Source organism: Heterocephalus glaber, unplaced genomic scaffold, assembly GCF_053883595.1.
Source record: "Heterocephalus glaber isolate CG9 unplaced genomic scaffold, H.glaber_assembly_v1.0 deba00001509, whole genome shotgun sequence".
In the NCBI taxonomy this organism is placed as follows: domain Eukaryota; kingdom Metazoa; phylum Chordata; class Mammalia; order Rodentia; family Bathyergidae; genus Heterocephalus; species Heterocephalus glaber.
Genome location: NW_028258325.1, coordinates 1,549,240 through 1,568,438, shown reverse-complemented (window position 1 = coordinate 1,568,438; position 19,199 = coordinate 1,549,240). Strand labels below are relative to the sequence as shown.

Sequence of the window (19,199 nt, the reverse complement as noted above, 5' to 3'; positions counted from 1 at the left end):
TAAGGAAAAATTAGGATTTTCTGTTTATAATTTTAATACACTGAAGCTGGGATGTTGGAAAGTAGTTATCACAAATAGCCCAAAAGCTGCCTTCAAATCTTCTCTGAACTTCTCTTGACATTGAAGTTGCGCCCTCAGGCCCTAAACATCCCCAGTTTGAAGAGCAGCCTGGCACCTTGGGGCTCTTGTAGTCCCACCCATGGGAATCAGCCAAATGCAGGTTCCTGGGCTCACACCAGCTGCAGACCCTGTGTGGTGGGGTGTATGAATCTTTGGGAACAGCTCTTGCTCGAAGTGTCTCCAAACTGCCAGTGAGCGGCTTCTGACTGTGTGTACTCAGGTGGAAGCTCCATTCCCAACATCCAGGGGAAAAGGCCCAGAAGGAATACTCAGCCAGCCTCACTTTCAAATGGCCCACGCAGGGACAGAAGCAGGGTTGTCCATATGAACACTCCTCTAACGGGTGTTGGTGCAGTTCTTATCCGGGCTGGCCTCATGTCCTGGTGCCGGCTGATTATGGGATGCTCCAGGATGCTCTCAAGGACAACTGGCTGTCCTTCACGTGGTGTCTCATGCCAGCAGGAGCCTTGGTCATGCTCACGGGACTGGGCAAGTTTCCAAGAGAACAAGTGAGACCTCCAAGGCCACCTGAGGCCCAAACTCTGAACTGATAGCCACTTCAACTGCAGGTGTTGGCCAAAGAGGAAGTCAGACCAGGTGCAGGGGCTGGACATAGACGTCACCTCTTGAGGGGAGGTATAAAGTCACAAAGTGGCTACAGGGATACAGTTTGCCATCATCCTACACACTATGTGACCATTAATCCAGATAGGTCAATTCCACTGGACTAGAACATTAAGAGAGCACTCCCCCAGATGTATCTGGGTGTCATGGAGGCGTGACCTTGAGGACTATAGATGGGCCTGGGCCCTTCCTCGCTGGCACTGTCCCCCCACTCTGCTTCCTGGCCACCATGAACTAAGCACACTCCTGCCTTGGAGCCAGCTGACCATGGACTGAATCCTCTGAAACCATGAGTCAAATGAACCTCTCCTGTCTTAGTCACTTTCTTCATCCCTGGGACACAATACCCAACATTCACAAATTAAAACAAGAGAGGTTTTAGTCCACAATCCAGTGAGTCCAAGACAGGATAGCATGACAGAAGAGCAGTGGAAAGCTGCTCATGTCTTAGGTACAGGAAGCAGAGAGAGAAAAGGAAGGAGCTGGGGAGAGATAGAAATTCTTCCAGGCCACGACCCAGTAACCCACCTCTTTTCACCAGACCCCACCTCCTACTTCACAGCAAGTCAGCTGCAGGGCCTCCATAATTCAATCACCTAAAAGCCCCACCTGTGAACACGAGGCTCTTGGGGGACATCTAGATATAAACCATAACACCTTTTAGTTGTGGGTTTCGGGTATCGTGTCTCAGGGATGGGAAAGCTGACAAATCCACAGTGCCTGCCCTCCCAGGCCTCAGTTTCAGGGGGCAGTCCCCTCCGCTGCTGTCAGGTGACTGCGGGATGCAGGAGGGGACTTGCTGACTGCCAACCAGCACAGCTATAGAACACCGGATGTCCCCTCTGCCCAGCGGGTGGCCTAATCAGGCGAACCACGCAGGCCTGCCCCTGCGCCTGCAGAGACCGGTTCAGCACCAGCACGGTAAGTCACGCCAGTGACACCAGGGCTCTTCCACTCCAGCCGGAGGCAGCGCTCCAGCATCAGGCCATCCTGACATCGCCCTCCCTTTGGCTTGCTGCTCGCGGGGGCCATAAATCCCTCACAGCTCCTGAGGGACTCTGCACCAGACCCTCAACAAATCCCCTCAAGTTAAATGAAATGGGTTTGAACCATACAACACGGGTCACATGAAATGTTATTTTTATTTCCCTAAATGAAAGTTTATCCTCTCCCAGCTCTGACGCAACAAGGAGATGGCGATTCCTCTCCTTACCCACCTGGGATGTGGGAGAGTCCCGAGATCTGGTACAATTCGGACGTTACCGCTGAAGCGCGAGGTGCCGCCACCTGGTGTCTAGCGTCCCTCTGACGAGGCAGCTCTGCGAGGTCCGGGGCGATGGTGGGGCTGGCGGGCCTCTCCCCGACTTCACCCGCTCCGGTCTGGCGCGGGGCCGGGGTAACCTGGAACAAGTCCGCCCGGGTCCCCGCCTCGGCCCGCTGGTGCCCCAGTGGCCCCAACCGCGCTGGATCCGGGCCCCTCCGGTGATGCTGGAGAGGCCTCCGGGCACGCGCTCACACAGCCCGGCTTGGGGCTCCCAGGCGAGGGCCCGGCCGGCAGGGGTGCAGATCCGCGTTTCCACGCGCGCAGAGGGCCGGGCTCCGTGTCTGAGACGCCTGGCGCCAGTGAAGTTTGGGTTCTGGGAGAAGCGGGTCGGGCTCAGCGTGGCTGCCGCGCGCGCCCGGGCGTCCAGCGGTTTCCCGGGCAGCCCCGCCAGGGCAGGCGCGGGGCTGGGGAGGCCAGGGCTCAGGCGCGCTCCGCGGGCCCCGGGGTCGGGTCGCCCCGCACGCTGCGCTCGCGGCTCCGCTCCAACTCCTGCCAGTGCTGCGCCTCCAGCTGTGCCTGCGGGCGGGGGCGGTTGACGAGGGCGGGGACGCCGAAGGCCCCGACCCTGCCCCCCCCTCCCCGCGCGCTCACTCGGGGCTGAGGGCGCGCGGTCCCGGGCGCCGGCACGCGCAGCGGGGCCGCGTACTCGAGGCGTTCGGCAGCCCTCGCCGCGATCCTGAGCCGCAGCTCCAGCACGCGCTCGTCCGGGGCCGGCGCTGGGGCGACCCGCTCCTTCTTCTGCTCCCACCTGGCGGGAGCGCGCTGAGTGAGCGGGGCTCCTACCTGAGCCTCTGCCTTTGCGATCTTTTCACTGAACCTTTTTTTTTTTTTTGGTACCGGGGATCTAACTCGGGTCCTTGCGTTTGTGCAGCAGGCAGTGAAACTGCTGAGCTAAATCCCCGGCCCTCACTACTTAACCTTTTTTTCCTTTCTGGTGGTACTGGGATGGGGGGGGTCAAACTTAGTAGGGGTGCCCTACCACGGTGTTACAACCCCAGCACTTTTTGTGTGTGTGTGGGACAGAGTCTTGCTGAATTACTCAGGTGGGACTCGAAAGTGCGATTCTCCCGCCTCAGCCTACCAGAGCACTGGAATTACAGGTTTGTGCCAGCGAACCCGGCTTTTAAAAATTGTCCTCATAGAGCAAACATTACATGTATACTAACAACGTGTGTAATGAGAGTTAAAATCCGAACGCCCCTTTTATTGCCCCTGCCTGGAGGTGACCACTGCTAACACTGACCTGTGTCTGCACATTGTCGCCCACACCTGGGCCCTCTTTGATGTCACCATGTGTCACGCACTCGCATCCCCCCCCCCCCGGCTCTGGGCTGATGGTCCTGACCCCCACATGGAATGGGGGCCTGACGCAGGCCCTCGAGGCACCCTGACGTCAACCAGGCTGCTCAGGGTCTGCCAGGCAGGCCAGCAGCTGGGTGTGGCCACGGTGGGACACTCTTGGCCAGTGAGGCCTCCCGGGGCCATGGCCTCCTCCGGCTGCAGCCAGAACAGCAGTGGTTCCGAGGACCGAGGCTGGCGAATGGGTTCACCCTGGTCCTCCGTCCCCATCACCCCACCCCAGCACTGCTGGGAGACTCTCTCTTGAGCCCGAGGGCTCTGCTGCAGTAGGTCTGGGTGCTTCCTGGGGATCCGGGTGAGGCCCTAAGGCCACTGTGACCTTGGGTGGGGTGGGCAGGGATGCCTCCCTGGGCCTGACTGGCCCACCATGGGACAGCCACCTGGGGCTGGGAAAAGTTACCACAGTGTCCCAAAACAAATAAAGGTGTGTGTGTGTGTGTGTGTGTGTGTGTGTGTGTGTGTGTGTGCTGTGTGTGGCCCAGGTCCTCATTTAGTTGTGGGTTTTTTTTTGAGACAAGGTCTCGTTATGTAGTTCTGGCTGGCCTTGAACTACGTGGCCCAGGCTGGCTTTGAGCTCGCCATGACCCTCCTGCCTCAGCCACCCAAGTGCTGGGATCACAGGCGTGCGCCACCACACCTGGCCGGGTCCTGGTTTTAAAAGAAAAAAAAGTTATAGCAAATCTTTAAGAAGTTTTAGCAGTCTTGGGACTGCCAGAGAAGTGTGAATATGTTCAGGATATTTAGGTGAGGCTGGGAATTTTTGTTACCTTTCCTGGCTGTATCATGGTGCTGAGGTTATGTAGGACAATATTTTTTTAGAAGATGCACGCTTTGCTGTTCAGGGAGGAAGCATCTGATTCCTATAACTATTTCCAAATGGCTCTGCAGGCAGATAAGCAGCTAGCTAGTTACCTGGGTCACATGGGACAAAAGCTTGTCCCCGTGACCTAGGTGCCAAGTAACTGCATCTAGGTCGTGGGCATGGAAGCTTCCATCTCCACCATTCCATATACCTGAAGTCCTCTACTAAAATCAGAGATTGGGGTGCTAAGCTGGGGACCTGCCTGGCAGGAGTGCAGGCGGGCTCGCTGCAACTGCCCCTCTAGGAGTGCCCTTCCTGGCCCGGGCACCCACCTCAGGGCCGCAGTTCTTCCCACAGCTGCACGGCACAGGGATATCAGCTCCACTGTGTTCCGCAGCTCCTCACTCTTGGCACACTTGTCCCGGATGATCTGATCGCGCCTCTCTTCCTCCTTGCGCTTCTGTGTCTCTTTGAGCAGGGCCAGCCGCTCCCGGAGCTCCACAACAGACATCTCCCCCTCCAGGCCGTACCCTGGGATCTGGAGGTGGTGGTGGTGGTGACCCGTGCAGGGCCACCCCCACCCAGCAGAGCTCCTTCCACATCCTGACAGGCTACCTCTGCTGGGGGGCCCCTCACCCTTGGGGCCAGGCCAGACCCCACTGCCAGCTGCCCTGTTCCACCCATGGTCTGCCCTTGTCCCACAGCCTGGCCCCTCTGCGTTCACACACAGCCTTCCTTCCAGGAGCCACTCCCCTTAGTCCCAGGCTCCATCCGGTCTGGACATTTGGACATCTATGCTCTCCCCAGCTGCCCTTCCCAGCTCAGGGCTGGGGATCCCTGGCCCCTGGACACACAGAGCCCAGGTGGCTTCTCTGAAGCCTGCCTTGCCACCTTGGAGCCCTGGCCCCTGCCCTCACAGAGGCCTGGCTCAGAGCCTGTCTTGCTGGCCAGCCAAGGGGCCAAGCATGGAGCTGGCCTGCTCACCTGGGTCAGGTCCACCAGCTTGCCCTTGCGTGAGCGCTGTGTCTCCAGCGCGCGCAGCTGGGAGATGAACTCATAGCGTTGCCTCTGCTCTACCTTGGCCGCTGCCGCCCTGCGCTGCAGCAGCTCCCGACTCTCCTCAGTCACCTCCTGGACTTGGGGGCCAAGCGGGGGGCTGAAGGGGCCATGAGTAGCCATGCAGGGCCTGGGCTTCTCCCCCAGCCAGTGTCCCAGCCTGCCCTTCAGGGACAGCAGCTCAGGGTGGGTGGCCCCCAAGGCCCAGGCAGGGACAGCAGAGCTGGGCACCTGGCTCCTGCCGTACCTATCTGCTGCCGGGTCTTTACCAGCTTCATCTGAGCCACCTTGACATTCTTCTGCACCTCTGTCACCTGCTCCACCAGCTCCTTCATGGCCCTGTCCTCCTGGAGGCGTCGCTTGGCACACTGCAGCATCAGCTCCGCTGTCTGAGGAAGACAGGACCCAACGGGTGAGAGGCGGCCGGGGCCCCCTCCTATCCTGTCCCCTGGATGGACTCCCTCAAGGTTGGGCCTCCTTGCTTCCCTGGCATGGGCATTTGTTACAGCAGCCCTGAGGCACAGGGAAAGGTAAGATGCTCAGAATGGAGACAACTGGGTGGAGAACATGGGAGCTCTTGTACTAGCTCTGCAGCTTTTCTGTAAGTTTTTTTGGGGGGGAGGGGGACAGGGTCTTGCTGTGTAGTTCAGGTTGTCCTTGAACTCATGGCAATCCTCCTGCCTCAGCCTCCCTGGTGCTGGGATTACAGGTGTGCACCACCACTCCTGGGATTTCTTTAAGTCTTAAAACTGCCTTAAAATAAAAGATTTACTTTAAAAATTACTTTTTTTTTTTTTTGGTACCAGGGATCAAACTCAGGTCTTTGCACTTGTGCAACAGGCGGCAAAACCACTGAGCTAAATCCCCAGCCCTAAAAATTACTTTTGAAGAGCTCGGTGGTACAGCACACACACCTAGCACTCTAAAGGCTCTGGGTTCTATTTGCAGAACTATAATAACACATTATGTGATATTTATCTTTATTTTTATTTTATTTTTTGGTGCTGGGGATTGAACCTCAGGCCCTGGTAAATGCTATGCATCCACTCTACCGCTGAGCTGAACCTCCAGCCCCACTTTAGAAATTTTGTATTAAAGTGGAAAAATAGGGAAATGGGGTAGAAAAAAATGGCCACTAAATACATGTAGAGTGTTATCTCAAATAAGTAAACAGTGGGCAAGGGAAGAAAGAGGCCTGGCCCTGCAGCACTGGCCAAGTGGGGCAGCTCAGACACTGTTGGCCCTCCTCCTTGGGTTTCAGCATCTTTTATTTTTTATTCTTACTTTTTTTGGTCCCAGGGATTGAATTCGGGTCCTTGTGCTTGCGGGACAGGCAGCAGAACCACTGAGCTAAATCCCTGGCCCTAGTCCAAAATATTTTTTAAAATAATAGGGCCAGGGATTTAGCTCAGTGGTTCTCCCACCTGCCTTGTAAGCGAAAGGTCCCGAGTTCAATCCCCGGTACCAAAAATAAAATATTTTGGATTTCAGTTGCTTTGCTGCGGAAGTAAAGGTGGCTGGGCCACCTCCTCAGCTGTACTGGCGACAGCACCTGGCACAGGGTGGGGAAGGCGCAGTGCCCTCAGTGGAGTCTGCAGGGCTTCGAGCTGGCAGAGTACCGGCCAGGAGGGGGGCGGGAGGAGGAGAGGCGCAGGGCTGGGGGCGCCTGGAGCTCGGGCCAGGCCCACAGCAGAGTAGGGGGACCTGGGAGGGGAGCGGCTGGGCAGCCAGGTCCAGGGTCGAACACCCGGCTCCCTGTCCTTCCTGGAGTCGCCCAGGGGTCACTGGTGCCCGGTGCGCCCTGGGCCTGCGCAGGTGGCCCGAAGGTTCCCACAGGCCCCGCCCCCCGCGAGGACGGCTGGCAGAGCCAGCCCAAGTATGGGCGCCGCTCTGTGGCAAGTGCTTGCCCTGCATGCCCATGGCCCTAGGTCAATCCTGGCCCTGCAAGGAAGCCAAAGCCAAAGCAAAGCCTGAGTGGCATTTCTGTGGCTGGAGCCAAGTGGAAAGTGCTCAGGTGCTGCCCAGCTAAACCACACGGATGCAGTTGGACACACGCAGAGGATGGCGCCTGACACGGTGGGCTGGGGACACTGCGCCCTGGGGCACTGGTGTTGGCGCGGATACAGACACCCTGGACCAGTCTCACTGTGGTAACTGGCGGGGGCGGGGGGGGGGGAGTTTTATTCAACGTAGTAATCTTTTTTTGTTTTGTTTTGTGTTTTGAGATCAGGTTTCTCTATGTAGTTCAGGCTGGCCTTGAACTCACTATGTAGCCCGGGCTAGCCTCAAACTCTCAGCCAGTGCTGGGACTACAGACATGCACCACCACACCTGGCCAATTAAATCATTTTAAAAAGGAGATAAAATAGCTGGGTGCAGTGGTGCATGCCTATAATCCCAGTATGTTAGAAGGCTGAGGCAGGAGGGTCCCAAGTGCAAGCCTAGCCTGGCATCTTGCAACTTTGCGATAAATAAAAAAGGGGGGCTGGGGATGTAGCTCAGTGGTGCTGCCACCTGCCTCACAAGACCAAGGACCTGAGTTCGATCCCTGGTACCAATAAATAAATAAATAAATAAAGGGCTAGGGATGTAGCTCAGTATGAAGGCTCTGAATTAAGTCCCCAGTACAGTACACACACACACACACACACACACACACACACACACACACACAAAAGGTGGGAAAGGATAAAATTAAATGAGATAAGTATAATCAAGTAATTTAAGACAGTATTGGAGTTAAGTTAAAAATATCAATGTCACACTCATGATTTTAAAATACAACCTTGGTGGGGCCGCGGATTTAGCTCAGTGGCACCGCGCCTGTCTTGCAAGCACAAGGTTCCGAGTTCGATCCCTGATACCAAAAATGAAAGCCAGGGTGGTGGTGCATACCTGTAATCTAGCACTCAGGAGGCTGAGGCAGGAGGATCGCCATGATTTTGAGGCCAACCTGTGCTACATAGTGAGTTCAAGGCCAACCTGGACTACATATGAGACCCTGTCTCAAAAAATAAAAACAAGGAGGGCTGGGGATTTAGCTCAGTGGTTCTGCCACCTGCCTGGCAAGCGCAAGGACCCGAGTTTGATCCCCGGTACCAAAAAATAATAATAATAAAAATTTTAAAAATAAAAACAAAACAAAAAAATTCAGTGTCATCTAACCTGTGACTTGCTAAGAAAGAATACTAGTCATCTGAATATGTGTGGCTGCCGTAGGCCAGCAGGACACTGAAGGACACAGCCCTGGGTTTGGGATTCCAGCCTTCTGTGGCCTAACTGGAGACGGCTGAGGGGCGTGAGGTAACCCACAGTACTGGGTCCGGAGGGGCTCCCCCTCCCCAGCCTGCCCCTGGGCAGCCTGGGGCTCTTGGCAGAGGCGGCTCACTCAGGGTCCTGAGCGTCAGGAGGGACACTGCTGGGTCACAGCACAGTGGCCAGGACACCTGCAGCTGGAGGGGCACAGAGACTGCCCACCTGGCAGCCTGGAGGGCAGACCACTTCTGAGTCGTGTCACCCAACACAATGCACGTCACTGGTATCTGTTGGGCGGGCAGTGAAGCCAGTTGATGTGACTGTGACCCTCCTGGGAGTGGGGTGACCCGGTGGGAGGGCACTGCCGGCCCTGCCCCCTCCTCGGGCCTCTGGGCTTGAGCTGCTCTCTGTGTCTCCAAGGGACAGGCCCAGGTCTGCTGTGGTCCAGCTGTCACCGCCAGGGCCGTGGAGGGGTCAGGATGACTAAAGTCCCTCCTGCCAAGGGCCTGTGCCTCTCCAGGGAGCCTCAGCAGTCTCTCAGAGTCCCTAACCTTCGATCGGGGACAGCGCTTGGCCACCCACTCTGCACCGACCCCTCTCACCCCTCCAGGTCTTGTGGCCCTCAGAGGCCAGGGAGGACATGGGGTGGGAGGGTCCGTCCAGGACCGCAGGAAGGACTAGCGTGCAGAAGGGCCAGGGCTGGGAGTGTAGTGGCAGAGCGTGGGCCTGGTGTGGGTGAGGCCTGGGCTCCATGCCCAGCCCTGCAAAAAATAAAACTGAAAATGTGAAGGTTACCAGTGTGATGCAGCAAGGAGGGGAATGCCATGAAAATCACACCTGGGCCTCCCACTCCTGCGGCTAGAGGGAGGGAGTGCCCCATCCCTCCTGCTAGAGACACCAGAACCCAGGGCTATCCACAGCGGCATGAACCATGGAAAGTGGCAGGCAGACTGGCCAGGGCCCCACAGCGACGGTGTCTTGGCCCATTCTGGGGACAGGGCAGCCACAGGGAGCCAGCCCAACCAAGCCCACTCTCACTGGCCAGGCCCAGGAAAGGGGTGGCTGCAGAGCGGGGAGGACCTCAGAAGGCCACTGCTCTACTCCACCAGATGTCAGGGGGTGTACCATGGCCACCGCTCCACACCAGCACAGGCCCATGGCAGCCTGGACCATCACCCCACCAGTGGCCCCGTCTGCCAGTGGCACAGGGCCAGAGACGCCCAGGCGGACCTGACCAGGGACTTGGACTCCACGCAACCTGGCATTAACACAGGGCCACCCCTGCCAAGGCTGCAGTCACAGGAAGCCTCGGGTGCTGCTGACAGCCGGGCCACATGGGGAGCAGTGAAAAGGCGCTCTGGCATCCCCCAGCCAGGGAGGTACAAGTGGAGATGGAGCCAGGACCTCCAGGAATATCCCCAGACCCTGGAGTCAACAGAGGCTGACTGGGCACCTTGGACTTGTTCGCCCACTGGGCAGGAAGGTGGCAGTGCCCTCTCCTGCCTGCCAGGGTGGTGTCAGAGGCTTTAGTAGGAGCCAGAGGGGCATAATATGATGTCCCCCAAAGTCCAGGCTTCTGTGAAAGCTCAAGTGTCACACCAGAAGCCAGGGTGACCTCAAAGTGAGTGAAGAGGGTGATCAGCACATGCCAGCACTGAGATGACAGATGCTAGATTTCCAAAGGCCTCACACAGCACTGCAGAACTGCAGCGGTGGGTGAGGATGGCAAGCATGCTGCAAAGGGCTGCAGGGAGTTTCAGCAAGGAAGGGACGTCTTGGCAAAGACAGACATAAAAACCAGATGGAAATTTGAGGATGGAGAAACTAAGTTATATTTAAGCACCAGTGGCTGGGGTCAGAATCAGAAAGGAGGCCACAGAGTAAAGGATTAGGACTGGAGGACAAAGCAGAAGTTACCCCACTGGCACAATGGAGAGGACAGACTAAAAAACCACCGACCCTGAGGGCCTGTAGGACAATCACAGAAGATCTGACAGCCTTGTTATTAGGATCCCTGGAGAGGACAAATGGGCCAGAGGTTAAAAAGAAAACTGATGCCTCGAGCTGTCCAAATTTGCCAAAAAGAAGGGCCGGGGATTTAGCTCAGTGGTTCCGCCCCCGGCCCTGTAAACGCAAAGACCAGAGTTTGATCCCCCGTACCAAAAACAAAAACAAAAACAAATTTGCCAAAAAGATAAACCTACCCTAAAATCATGGCTACAAGTTCTTTAAGGGGAAAGACTGTGATGAGAGAAGAAATCTTGTAACAAGAAGAAAGAACATAGCAAACAAAAACATGGATTAAATGCAACAGACTTCCCTTCTTTTGTGTCTCTTTTGTTTTGTTGGTGTTTTGAGACAAGGTCTCACTCTGTAGCTCAGGCTGTCCTTGAACTCACTGTGTAGCCCAGGCTGGCCTCAAACTGGTGCCAGTCTTCCTGCCTCAGCCTCCTGGATGTTGGGATTACAGGCAAGTGCCACCACATCTGACTCTTTTGTGTCTTTTAAATTGTTTTGTGGTTGAACCAAAAATTATAGCATTGTCCTATGTGGCTGTACGAGTACATATATGTAGAAGAGACATTTAAGATAATGCTATAAAGCAGGAAGATGAAAGGACATAAAGGGAGCTGGGATTCTACACTTCACTCAGATTGGTAGAATGACGCCACCAGGAGATGGGATCCCATGCACTGCTGCAGTCTGGATCTGAAGGGGCCCCCACAAAGCCCCATGTGTTGACAGCTTGGTCCCCAACCAACAGTGCTGTGGGGCAGTGGTGGAACCTTTAGAAGGTGGGCCTTAGGGCTGGGGATTTAGCTCAGTGGTTCTGCCACCTGCCTCGCAAGTACAAGGTCCTGAGTTTGATCCCCAATACAAAAAAAAAAAAAAAAGAAGATGGGGCTTAGCAGGAGGAAGTGAGATCACCAGGGGCTGCCCTTGAATGGGACAGGACCTGTCTCTTCCTGGCTCCCATGGGATGAGCAGCTTTGCTCCACCATGCACTCCTCTGTGAGGTTCTGCCTCATCACAGCCCAAAGCAACAGGGCCAACAGAACACCTCCAATACTGTGAGGCAAAGCAGGACCTTTCTTCTTTTCAAGTTAGTTATCTCAGGTATTTTGTTACAGCAATGAGAAGGTGACTAACACATGTATATATAATGTAATACCCTGAGCAATAGTTAAATCTGTATACAGTTAAGAAACATACTTTAACTACATAAACATTACAAATATCAATCCCTGGTACCAAAAAAAAAAATTACAAATAGGTCAAAATGGAATTCTGGAAAAAGAAGTATGAGTAGGCCATAAGAAAACAAGAAAAAAGAAAATAGAGAAAAAAATAGAGCAAATGAAACAAATAGTGCCAGAGTTAAATCCTAACAAAATAATTATATTACATATAACTAACTGGTCTATGTATGCCAACTAATAGATATTGGTAAAACAGATTTTAAAATATGATCCAATAGGGCCGGGGATTTAGCTCAGTGGTTTCACCGCCTGCTGCGCAAGTGCAAGGACCTGAGTTTGATCCCCGGTACCAAAAAAACCCAAAAAACAAAAAAAACACACACAAAAAATATGATCCAACTATATACTATCTATAAGAAACTCACTTCAAATATGACAGATTGAAGTAAGGGAATGGGAAATACATATCATGCAAACATTAATCAGAGGAAAGCAGGACTTTACTATCAGACAAAGTAGACTTCAGAGCAAAGAAAATCACCAGAGACAGATGCTACATAATAAAAATAGGGTCACTATCAAGAATGCATAGCAATTCTAAATGTGCATGCACCCAGTAACAGCTACAAAATACATGAAGCAGAACCCAATAGGATAGAAAGGGGGAAAGTTCACAGTTATAGTTGGAGACGTCAACACTGCTTCTCAGCAACCGAGAGAACAACAGACAGGAGGTCAGCAAAGGTCCAGAAATCAGCAACACTATGAGCCAGCAGGCGTGAGCTGGCACTCCCCGAACAGTCAAGGAGGCACGATGCATTCTTTTCAAGCCCACAGAGTGTACAGCAAGACAGACAGCACCCGGGCTAACACATTTAAAAGAACTGAGATCATCATGTGCGTTCACCAGCCACAATGGAAGCAAACTCACAATCAATAATGGGAAGATGACAAGAGAATCCCAAAGATTGGAAACCAAACAACACACTTCTAAATAATTCATGGTCTGGGAGGAAATCTGAAGGGAAATGGAGGAAAATACACTGAATTGGATGAAAATGAAACACAACATACCAAACTTTGTGGGACACAGTTCAGACAATAAGTAAAAGACAATGGACAGGATGCTTCAGGAGAAGAGCTAGAAAGTCTCAAATCAATAATCTATACTCCCATCTCAAGACCTAGGAACAGTAGAGCAAAATAAACACAAAGCAAACAAAGAAATAAAGATCAGAAATCAACAACAGCAAAATACAGTGGACCCTTGAGTTATGACCGACCTGACATACCAACAACTTGGGTTTTAACTTATGAACAAAGTCTTGAGTTATGACCCAAATGCCGGCTGCTTGTGCTTCCAGTTGGTCTCATATACAGATTTAACTCTTAGAGAGTTCTGGAAAGAACATTACAGCATCCTCCCGTGTGGGGTTCACTGAGAAATCCTGGGCCAGCATTTCTCTAAGGACACTGAGATCCGCCTGTGTATAGCAGAGAGACTTTGAAGGCTGTGTACAGGAGCCTGAGCCTTCATTTACTAATGTGAGTTACAAGCAGCCCTCAGGAACAAACTGAGTTAGTAAGTCAAGGGTCCACTGTAAGTCAGGCATGGTGGCACATGCCTATAATCCCAGGCATTCTGGGTTTTTTTTGGTACCGGGGATTGAACTTGGGACCTTGCACTTGCTAGGCAGGCAGTGGCATCACTGAGCTAAATCCCCGGCCCCTCACTACAGACATAAAATGGATATAATAGAATATTGCAATCAACATCTATGTACATAAATTGACAACTTTGTGAAACTGACCAATTCCTCAAAATAGGCAAACTATCACAATGCACTTAATATGAAACAGATTAAACGACTAGTCCTATAACTAGTAAGGAAATGGAATTTGTAATTTTAAAACTTCCATGAAAGAAAGCTCCTGCTGCAAGTGTAGCTCAGTGGTAGGGCACCTGCTTAGCATGCACAAGGCCCTAGGTTCGTCTCTAGTACCCTCCCCAAAGTAAACTAAACTAAAAAGGAAAGAAAAAGCAAACCTTAATATTCAATATGGAATATGAGTGACCTTCCCAGGCCCCACCTCAGGTGCTCTGTGGGAAGCATCTCAGGCGAGACAGATCCCAAGTCAGACTTGCTGGGGCGGGGCTGGGGCCCCCTCCTTGAGCAGGCCCTGCGAGGCCCATGGCAGCCACAGGCTTTCTGGGGGCAACATACAGGCTGGGAGCCCCAGCTGGACAGTGTGGAGGAGGCCTCTGGAATGGTACCATAGATGTCCCCAGCCCCCATGGGAGAGGCTGATGTTACTGCTAACCCTGACAGGTCAGCTTCATTGGTTTAGGAAGTCCAAAGCAGGTTAGTAGAGCACATTCCCGGGTGGGTTGTGAACATGTGACCTTGAGGTCACTAGGAAACTTTCCTCCGCCATGCCCTTCCGCCATGATGCTCCTGCCCTGGAACCAGCCAACCATGGGCTGAATCCCCTGAGACCTGGAGCTAAATAAGCCAACTCCTCTTTCAAGTTGCAGGTATCGGATACCTGATACGGATGCCATATGCAAACATGTCATATGCAGATGTGTCCACCTTGGGAAATTTTCTACCAGAACTGAACCTCTGTCCTCAGGGGCAGCCCAGGATCTGCTGACCAAGTGACCTGCTGGCAAGAGGGCTGGCAGTCTGGGGCAGGAGTGCTGGCCACAGTCACGCAGGCCTGGTGATGTGAAATCCCTGGAACCCCTGCCTGTTGAGGGAGGGCAGAGAATCAAGGCCACCCTATAGGTCTTAGGAGGACATAATCCAGAGTCAGCCAAAAGCCAGCAGCCATGCGAGCTGCCAGGCTATGGCCAGCCCGGTGCGTACCCTTGGTGGGCCTCGGCTGGCCACGGCCCAGGCTGCCAGAGGTCATGGCTCAGCCACCGCTGTGTACCCCTAGCTGGGCACATCGCGTGTCACCTGCTCCTTCTTCTGGTCTGCCTTCTGCTTGTTCTCCTGAAGGACGTGCTGCCGGGCCAGCACCGCCTCCTCGTGACTCAGCTTCCCCTGCAACCTGCGGCACTCACTCGCAGCCAGCTGCTCGGCCTGGTCCTTTGCCCGCATCTTCTCCTGCCACTCGAGGAATTCAGAGAGGTCCCCATACCCGTCCACAAGCTTGTCAACCCTGGGGACGCAAGGACAGAGATGCAGCTTGGGGTCTCTCCTATGAGCAGGGGCACTAGGAGGCCACAGGTTCCCCTGGGGGGCAGTGGTCCTCAGGGCACCTGGCCCACCCCCATCTCACACTGACTCACTGCTGTCCCCGGTCCTTTCCTCTGCACCCACCCACCAGCACGTCGTTCTGGGCCCCTCGGCCCATTTGCTTTGTCCCCATCTGTCCATCCACCATCCCTGTGTCCACTGTGTCTGGAAGCCACCCCGTCGTCCTGTCTGTCCATCTGCCCAACTCAGACATGGAAGGATCCGAATGGGCAGCTTGGAAGGGGTCCGGGGAGGAGGTGACCCAGGGAAGGTTTGGGGTGGGCAGGGTTGGCGAGGCCCCCCTGCCCGGTCTATCTCTCCCCAGAGCTGGGATTATCTCTGTGAAGGTTGGCCCAAGCCTGACACAGTCCTGTTGCCACCTCACCCACAGGACCATACTAGGTACCTGCTTTCCAGCCCACTTCAGGCCCCACCCCTCCTAAAATCCCAGAATTGCCAAAGTGTTCAGTGCCTCTCATATGCTAATGAGAAGGCTGCTAGCTTTGGCCCTCGACAGGTTCTGGATGGGGCTGGTCACTAGAAAGACCCTGTGGGATGAGAGGACCACCCGGGCCTCCAGGGAGGATATCATCCTGAGGATGTCACCAACGGAGTCTGTGCAGTGCAGTCCTACAGAAACCCAAAGGACGTGTTTCGGGGGCTCCTGGGTGGTGGAATAGTGGAGGGTTTTAGACATCAGGCCTAGAGAGGGCATGGAGTCCACATCCCCTCTCCACTTTTCACCCCGGCAATATCTGTATCCCTGGAAATACCCTGTAGTCAAACAGTAAACGGAGCCAGGCGTAGTGGTGCACGCCTGTATTCCCAGAACTTGGGAAGCAGAGGCAGAAGAATGGCAGCTTAGAGACCCTGTCTCAAAATAAGAAAAGGAAAGGATTGGGGATGTAGCTCAGTGGGAGGCCCTGGGCTCCATCTCTACTACCACAAAAATAAACAGCAAATAAAACCAAGATGATGAGCCAGAACAGCAGAAACCCAAGGAGGAGGCTGGAGAAGCCCTGCTTTATAGTGGGTGGGTGGGAGCACAGGTGCTGCTGTGGGAGTCTCGGCTGTCCTGTCGTCTGGGGCAGGCAGGCTCAGGGCCCAGCTGTGACACTGAGCCCCGAGGCCCTGGACACGCCCTGCTGCTGCTGCTGCTGCAAGCTGGGGCTCCTGGGCCCAGCTTGTGGTCCTCCCCGAGCTGAGCTGCAGTCACAACTGCCCCGCAGGGGACTCCCCAAAGGAGGGCGGCAGAGAGCGCCCGGGGTCCGGCCCTCACCTCTGCAGCTCCTTCTCCACCTGGCGCTGGTACAGGGCCCCTTCCCGCAGGATGGCAGCCGCGTTCAGCTTGACGGGGACATGGTCAGGCTGCGGATGGGATGGGGGAGAGCAATGCCTTCTGCCTCAACATGGGGCTGACCTAGGGCCCCCAGCGCCTGAGCGGTGGGAGAGGTGGGGCCCCTCACCCTGTAGAAGGTCAGCTTGGGAGACTTCCGGATTCGAGGCAAGGTGGATTCAAGCTGCAGCTGCTTCTTGGGATCCTGCAGAAGCCAAGAAGAGACACCCTGGCACCTGTGCCCACTTGTGCCCCAACCTGCCTCAGTGGACAGCTGGCCTGCACCCCTGGAAGTCCACCCGCTCCCCCTGCCCTAGTCAAGCTCCAATGTGTGTTCTCACCCTGGCCCCTGGGCCTCAGTCCCTTGTGCCCTGTGGCCTTGCTGTGGTGCTTGGCGGCCAGAGGAGTGAGGACATGCAGGGTCCACTGGCCTGGGAACAGGGCCTTCTCCCCAGCTACCCCCCAGCCTGGAGCCTTGCTGGCTCTCCGCCCTATCAGGCTGCTCCCCAAGTCTCTTCCCGGCCTGCTGTGCACCAGGGCTCTGAGCCGCAGTGCAGGGGCAGCGGTGAAAGGCGACACTCGCCCTGGGCAAGCTGCTGTGGGCAGTGCCAGGCTGCCCAGTGCCCAGCTGCTCAGCAGCCCACATGGGCTGCGCTCCTGAGAGAGCCTTTCTGGGGCCTGGCTTCCCTTCCTGGGCCTCTGACTTCCTTCCTGGCCAACACCCCTGGGTTTGTCTTTGTGGTAGAAGTTCGATGCCCCATAGGGGCATTTGGGCACCCAGAGACAAGACGGCGGGTGCCTTCCATGGGTGCTGTCTTTCCCCAGGCTCAGGTGTGCCCTCACTGGCCAGCACTCTGTGTGGCCCCAGGACACTCCCAGCTGCACTGGGATCTGCCTGTGGCCTCCGCGTCACCACCGAATAGCGGCCTATGTTTCTGGTGCCACTGGGGATTAAATCAGGGCCTTCGGACTGAGCCACATCCCTGACCCTTTTGTTTTGAGAGAAGGTCATGCCAAGTCACTAAGTTGCCCAGGCTGGGTTTGAATTTGTGATCCTTCTGCCTCAGCCTCCTCAGAGTGCTGGGAACACAGGTGTGCACCACACCTGGCCAGTGGAACGTCTTTGTGACTGGCAGTATTACCTGCACGGGTGGTGCACCGTGGGGCCTGGGCATGGCGCACCTCAGCTCCTCCATATTGGCCAGCAGCAGCAGCTCCTGCCAGGACAACACAAGCTCCTGCCCCTCTGGCTAAACCCCCGCACCCACAGGTGTTGGGGGACACACATGCGGAGCCCAGCAACCCTCCCCGCAGCAGGTGCTGGGGACCCCAGGGAGGCAGGGGTCATGCTGCCACCTCGGCCTTCTGCCGGTTGAATCTCTTGACCAGCTGCAGCTGCTGCTGCTCCTTGGGCTCCTGGTAGGTGCTCCGAGGGACCTGTGGGGGGGACCTGGTCAGTGACTGCCACGTGGGGGTGTCTAGAAAGGCCAGGACTGGCCTAGGACATGTGGAAGTGAAGGGACAGTGGATGGTGGCTGGGGCCCATGGGAAAGGCCCTGCCCAGGAGCCTCTGGTGATGCAGTAGCAAGCAGCCTGGATCTAAGCAGGGGTGGGCAAGGGGCAGAGGGGAGGGCCAGCTGCTGATTGCAAGGATGGCAGAGGGCCTGGGAGTGCCAGGGAGAGAGGGAGATGGGAAGGGAGGGAGACAGAGAGAGAGACAGAGAGAGACAGAGAGACAGAGAGAGACAGAGACAGAGAGAGAACACTTGAGGAAAATGCACCCATTCTTGAGGAGATGGGGTCAGAAATGTTGAAGATCCAGATGGGATAGCTGAGGGTTACTTACCATCCAGGCCCCTGATCATCCATCCATCCTCCCACCCATCCATCCATCCATCCACACTTCCTTCCACTCACCCATCCATCCTTGCACCCACCCACCCCACAATTTACTGAGGGTCTGCTCTGAGCCGGGACTATGCTAGGCCTGTTGGGAATGTGGGACAGAAAAAGATGGGCATGGTCTGGTAGAGAAGAGAGACAATAAGCAGGTCCACAAGTTACTAGACTAACTCATCAATGCTACAAAGAAAGGGAGCTGGGTCACAGCGAAGGAAGAGGGTTCATGAAGAGTTTCTGTGGAGAGGTTTTCATGAGCTCTGAATGAGACGGGCCTGGGGGGGCACCAGGGACCTCCCAACACTATCCTCTTGGCCTCCGATGGCCCAAGATGTCCTCCTGCCCTGGACAGTGTACAGCATGATGTAAGGCCTGGATTTTTTTTTTTTTGGTACCAGCGATCGAACTCGGGTCCTTACGCTTGCAGAGCAGGCAGCGAAACCACTGAGCTAATGGATTTTTTTGTTTTTACTACAATGAAGGAAGTTAGCCCAAAGAGGAAGCTGACTTACAGAAGAGACTGAGGTACAATCACAGAGAAGCAGAGCTGGAGCCTGGATCAAACATGCCTGAAGCCTATCTTGCTTTGGCTGTGAGAGTCAGCCAGTGATCTATTGTCTAAGCCAGTGTGAGCTGCAGTTTTCTGTTTCTTGCAGTACAGAGCACCCCAACTCATAAGTCAGGCAGAGAGGGACATGGGACAGACATGTAGAGGCCCTGCCGTGGGGGCATCACCGCGCCTCCAGCCCAAAAGCTATATTCATTGTGACCCGACGCACAGTGTCTCGTGGGGAGGGCGGCACACTGGACCAAGGGTAAAAGTGGGCTCCGGCTCTAGCTCTGTGGCCTGACAGCTCCACTCCACACCTGCTGACAGGGGCCCCGGCCTGGTGGGCTCCGGTCTGCTGGCTCCCCTGCTCCGCAGAGGGTCGGAGTGAGAGGGGTCACCCAACACTCCCAGCCAGGGCGGGTGCACCCT

The 19,199-nt window shown here is 55.1% G+C and overlaps 1 protein-coding gene across 8 annotated transcripts in view; it reads right to left on the bottom strand.

Moving 5' to 3' along the window:
• The window catches only part of Cfap99 (cilia and flagella associated protein 99), a 41,595-nt gene continuing 22,396 nt past the window's right edge, over window positions 1-19,199 (bottom strand). For 7 of the 8 annotated variants that reach the window (XM_087187226.1, XM_087187228.1, XM_087187227.1 and 4 more), the window contains 9 exons: window positions 17,678-17,758; window positions 17,464-17,538; window positions 16,452-16,526; window positions 16,265-16,353; window positions 14,704-14,908; window positions 5,533-5,674; window positions 5,214-5,365; window positions 4,562-4,767; window positions 2,360-2,816 (listed from right to left, as the gene is read on the bottom strand). In XM_087187226.1, coding sequence (XP_087043352.1) covers window positions 2,489-2,816; window positions 4,562-4,767; window positions 5,214-5,365; window positions 5,533-5,674; window positions 14,704-14,908; window positions 16,265-16,353; window positions 16,452-16,526; window positions 17,464-17,538; window positions 17,678-17,758 — 1,353 coding nt within the window. In that variant the 3' untranslated portion in view covers window positions 2,360-2,488. Of the gene's footprint in view, window positions 2,817-4,561; window positions 4,768-5,213; window positions 5,366-5,532; window positions 5,675-14,703; window positions 14,909-16,264; window positions 16,354-16,451; window positions 16,527-17,463; window positions 17,539-17,677; window positions 17,759-19,199 lie in introns of all 8 variants that reach the window. The other variant, XM_087187229.1, reaches the window with a different exon arrangement.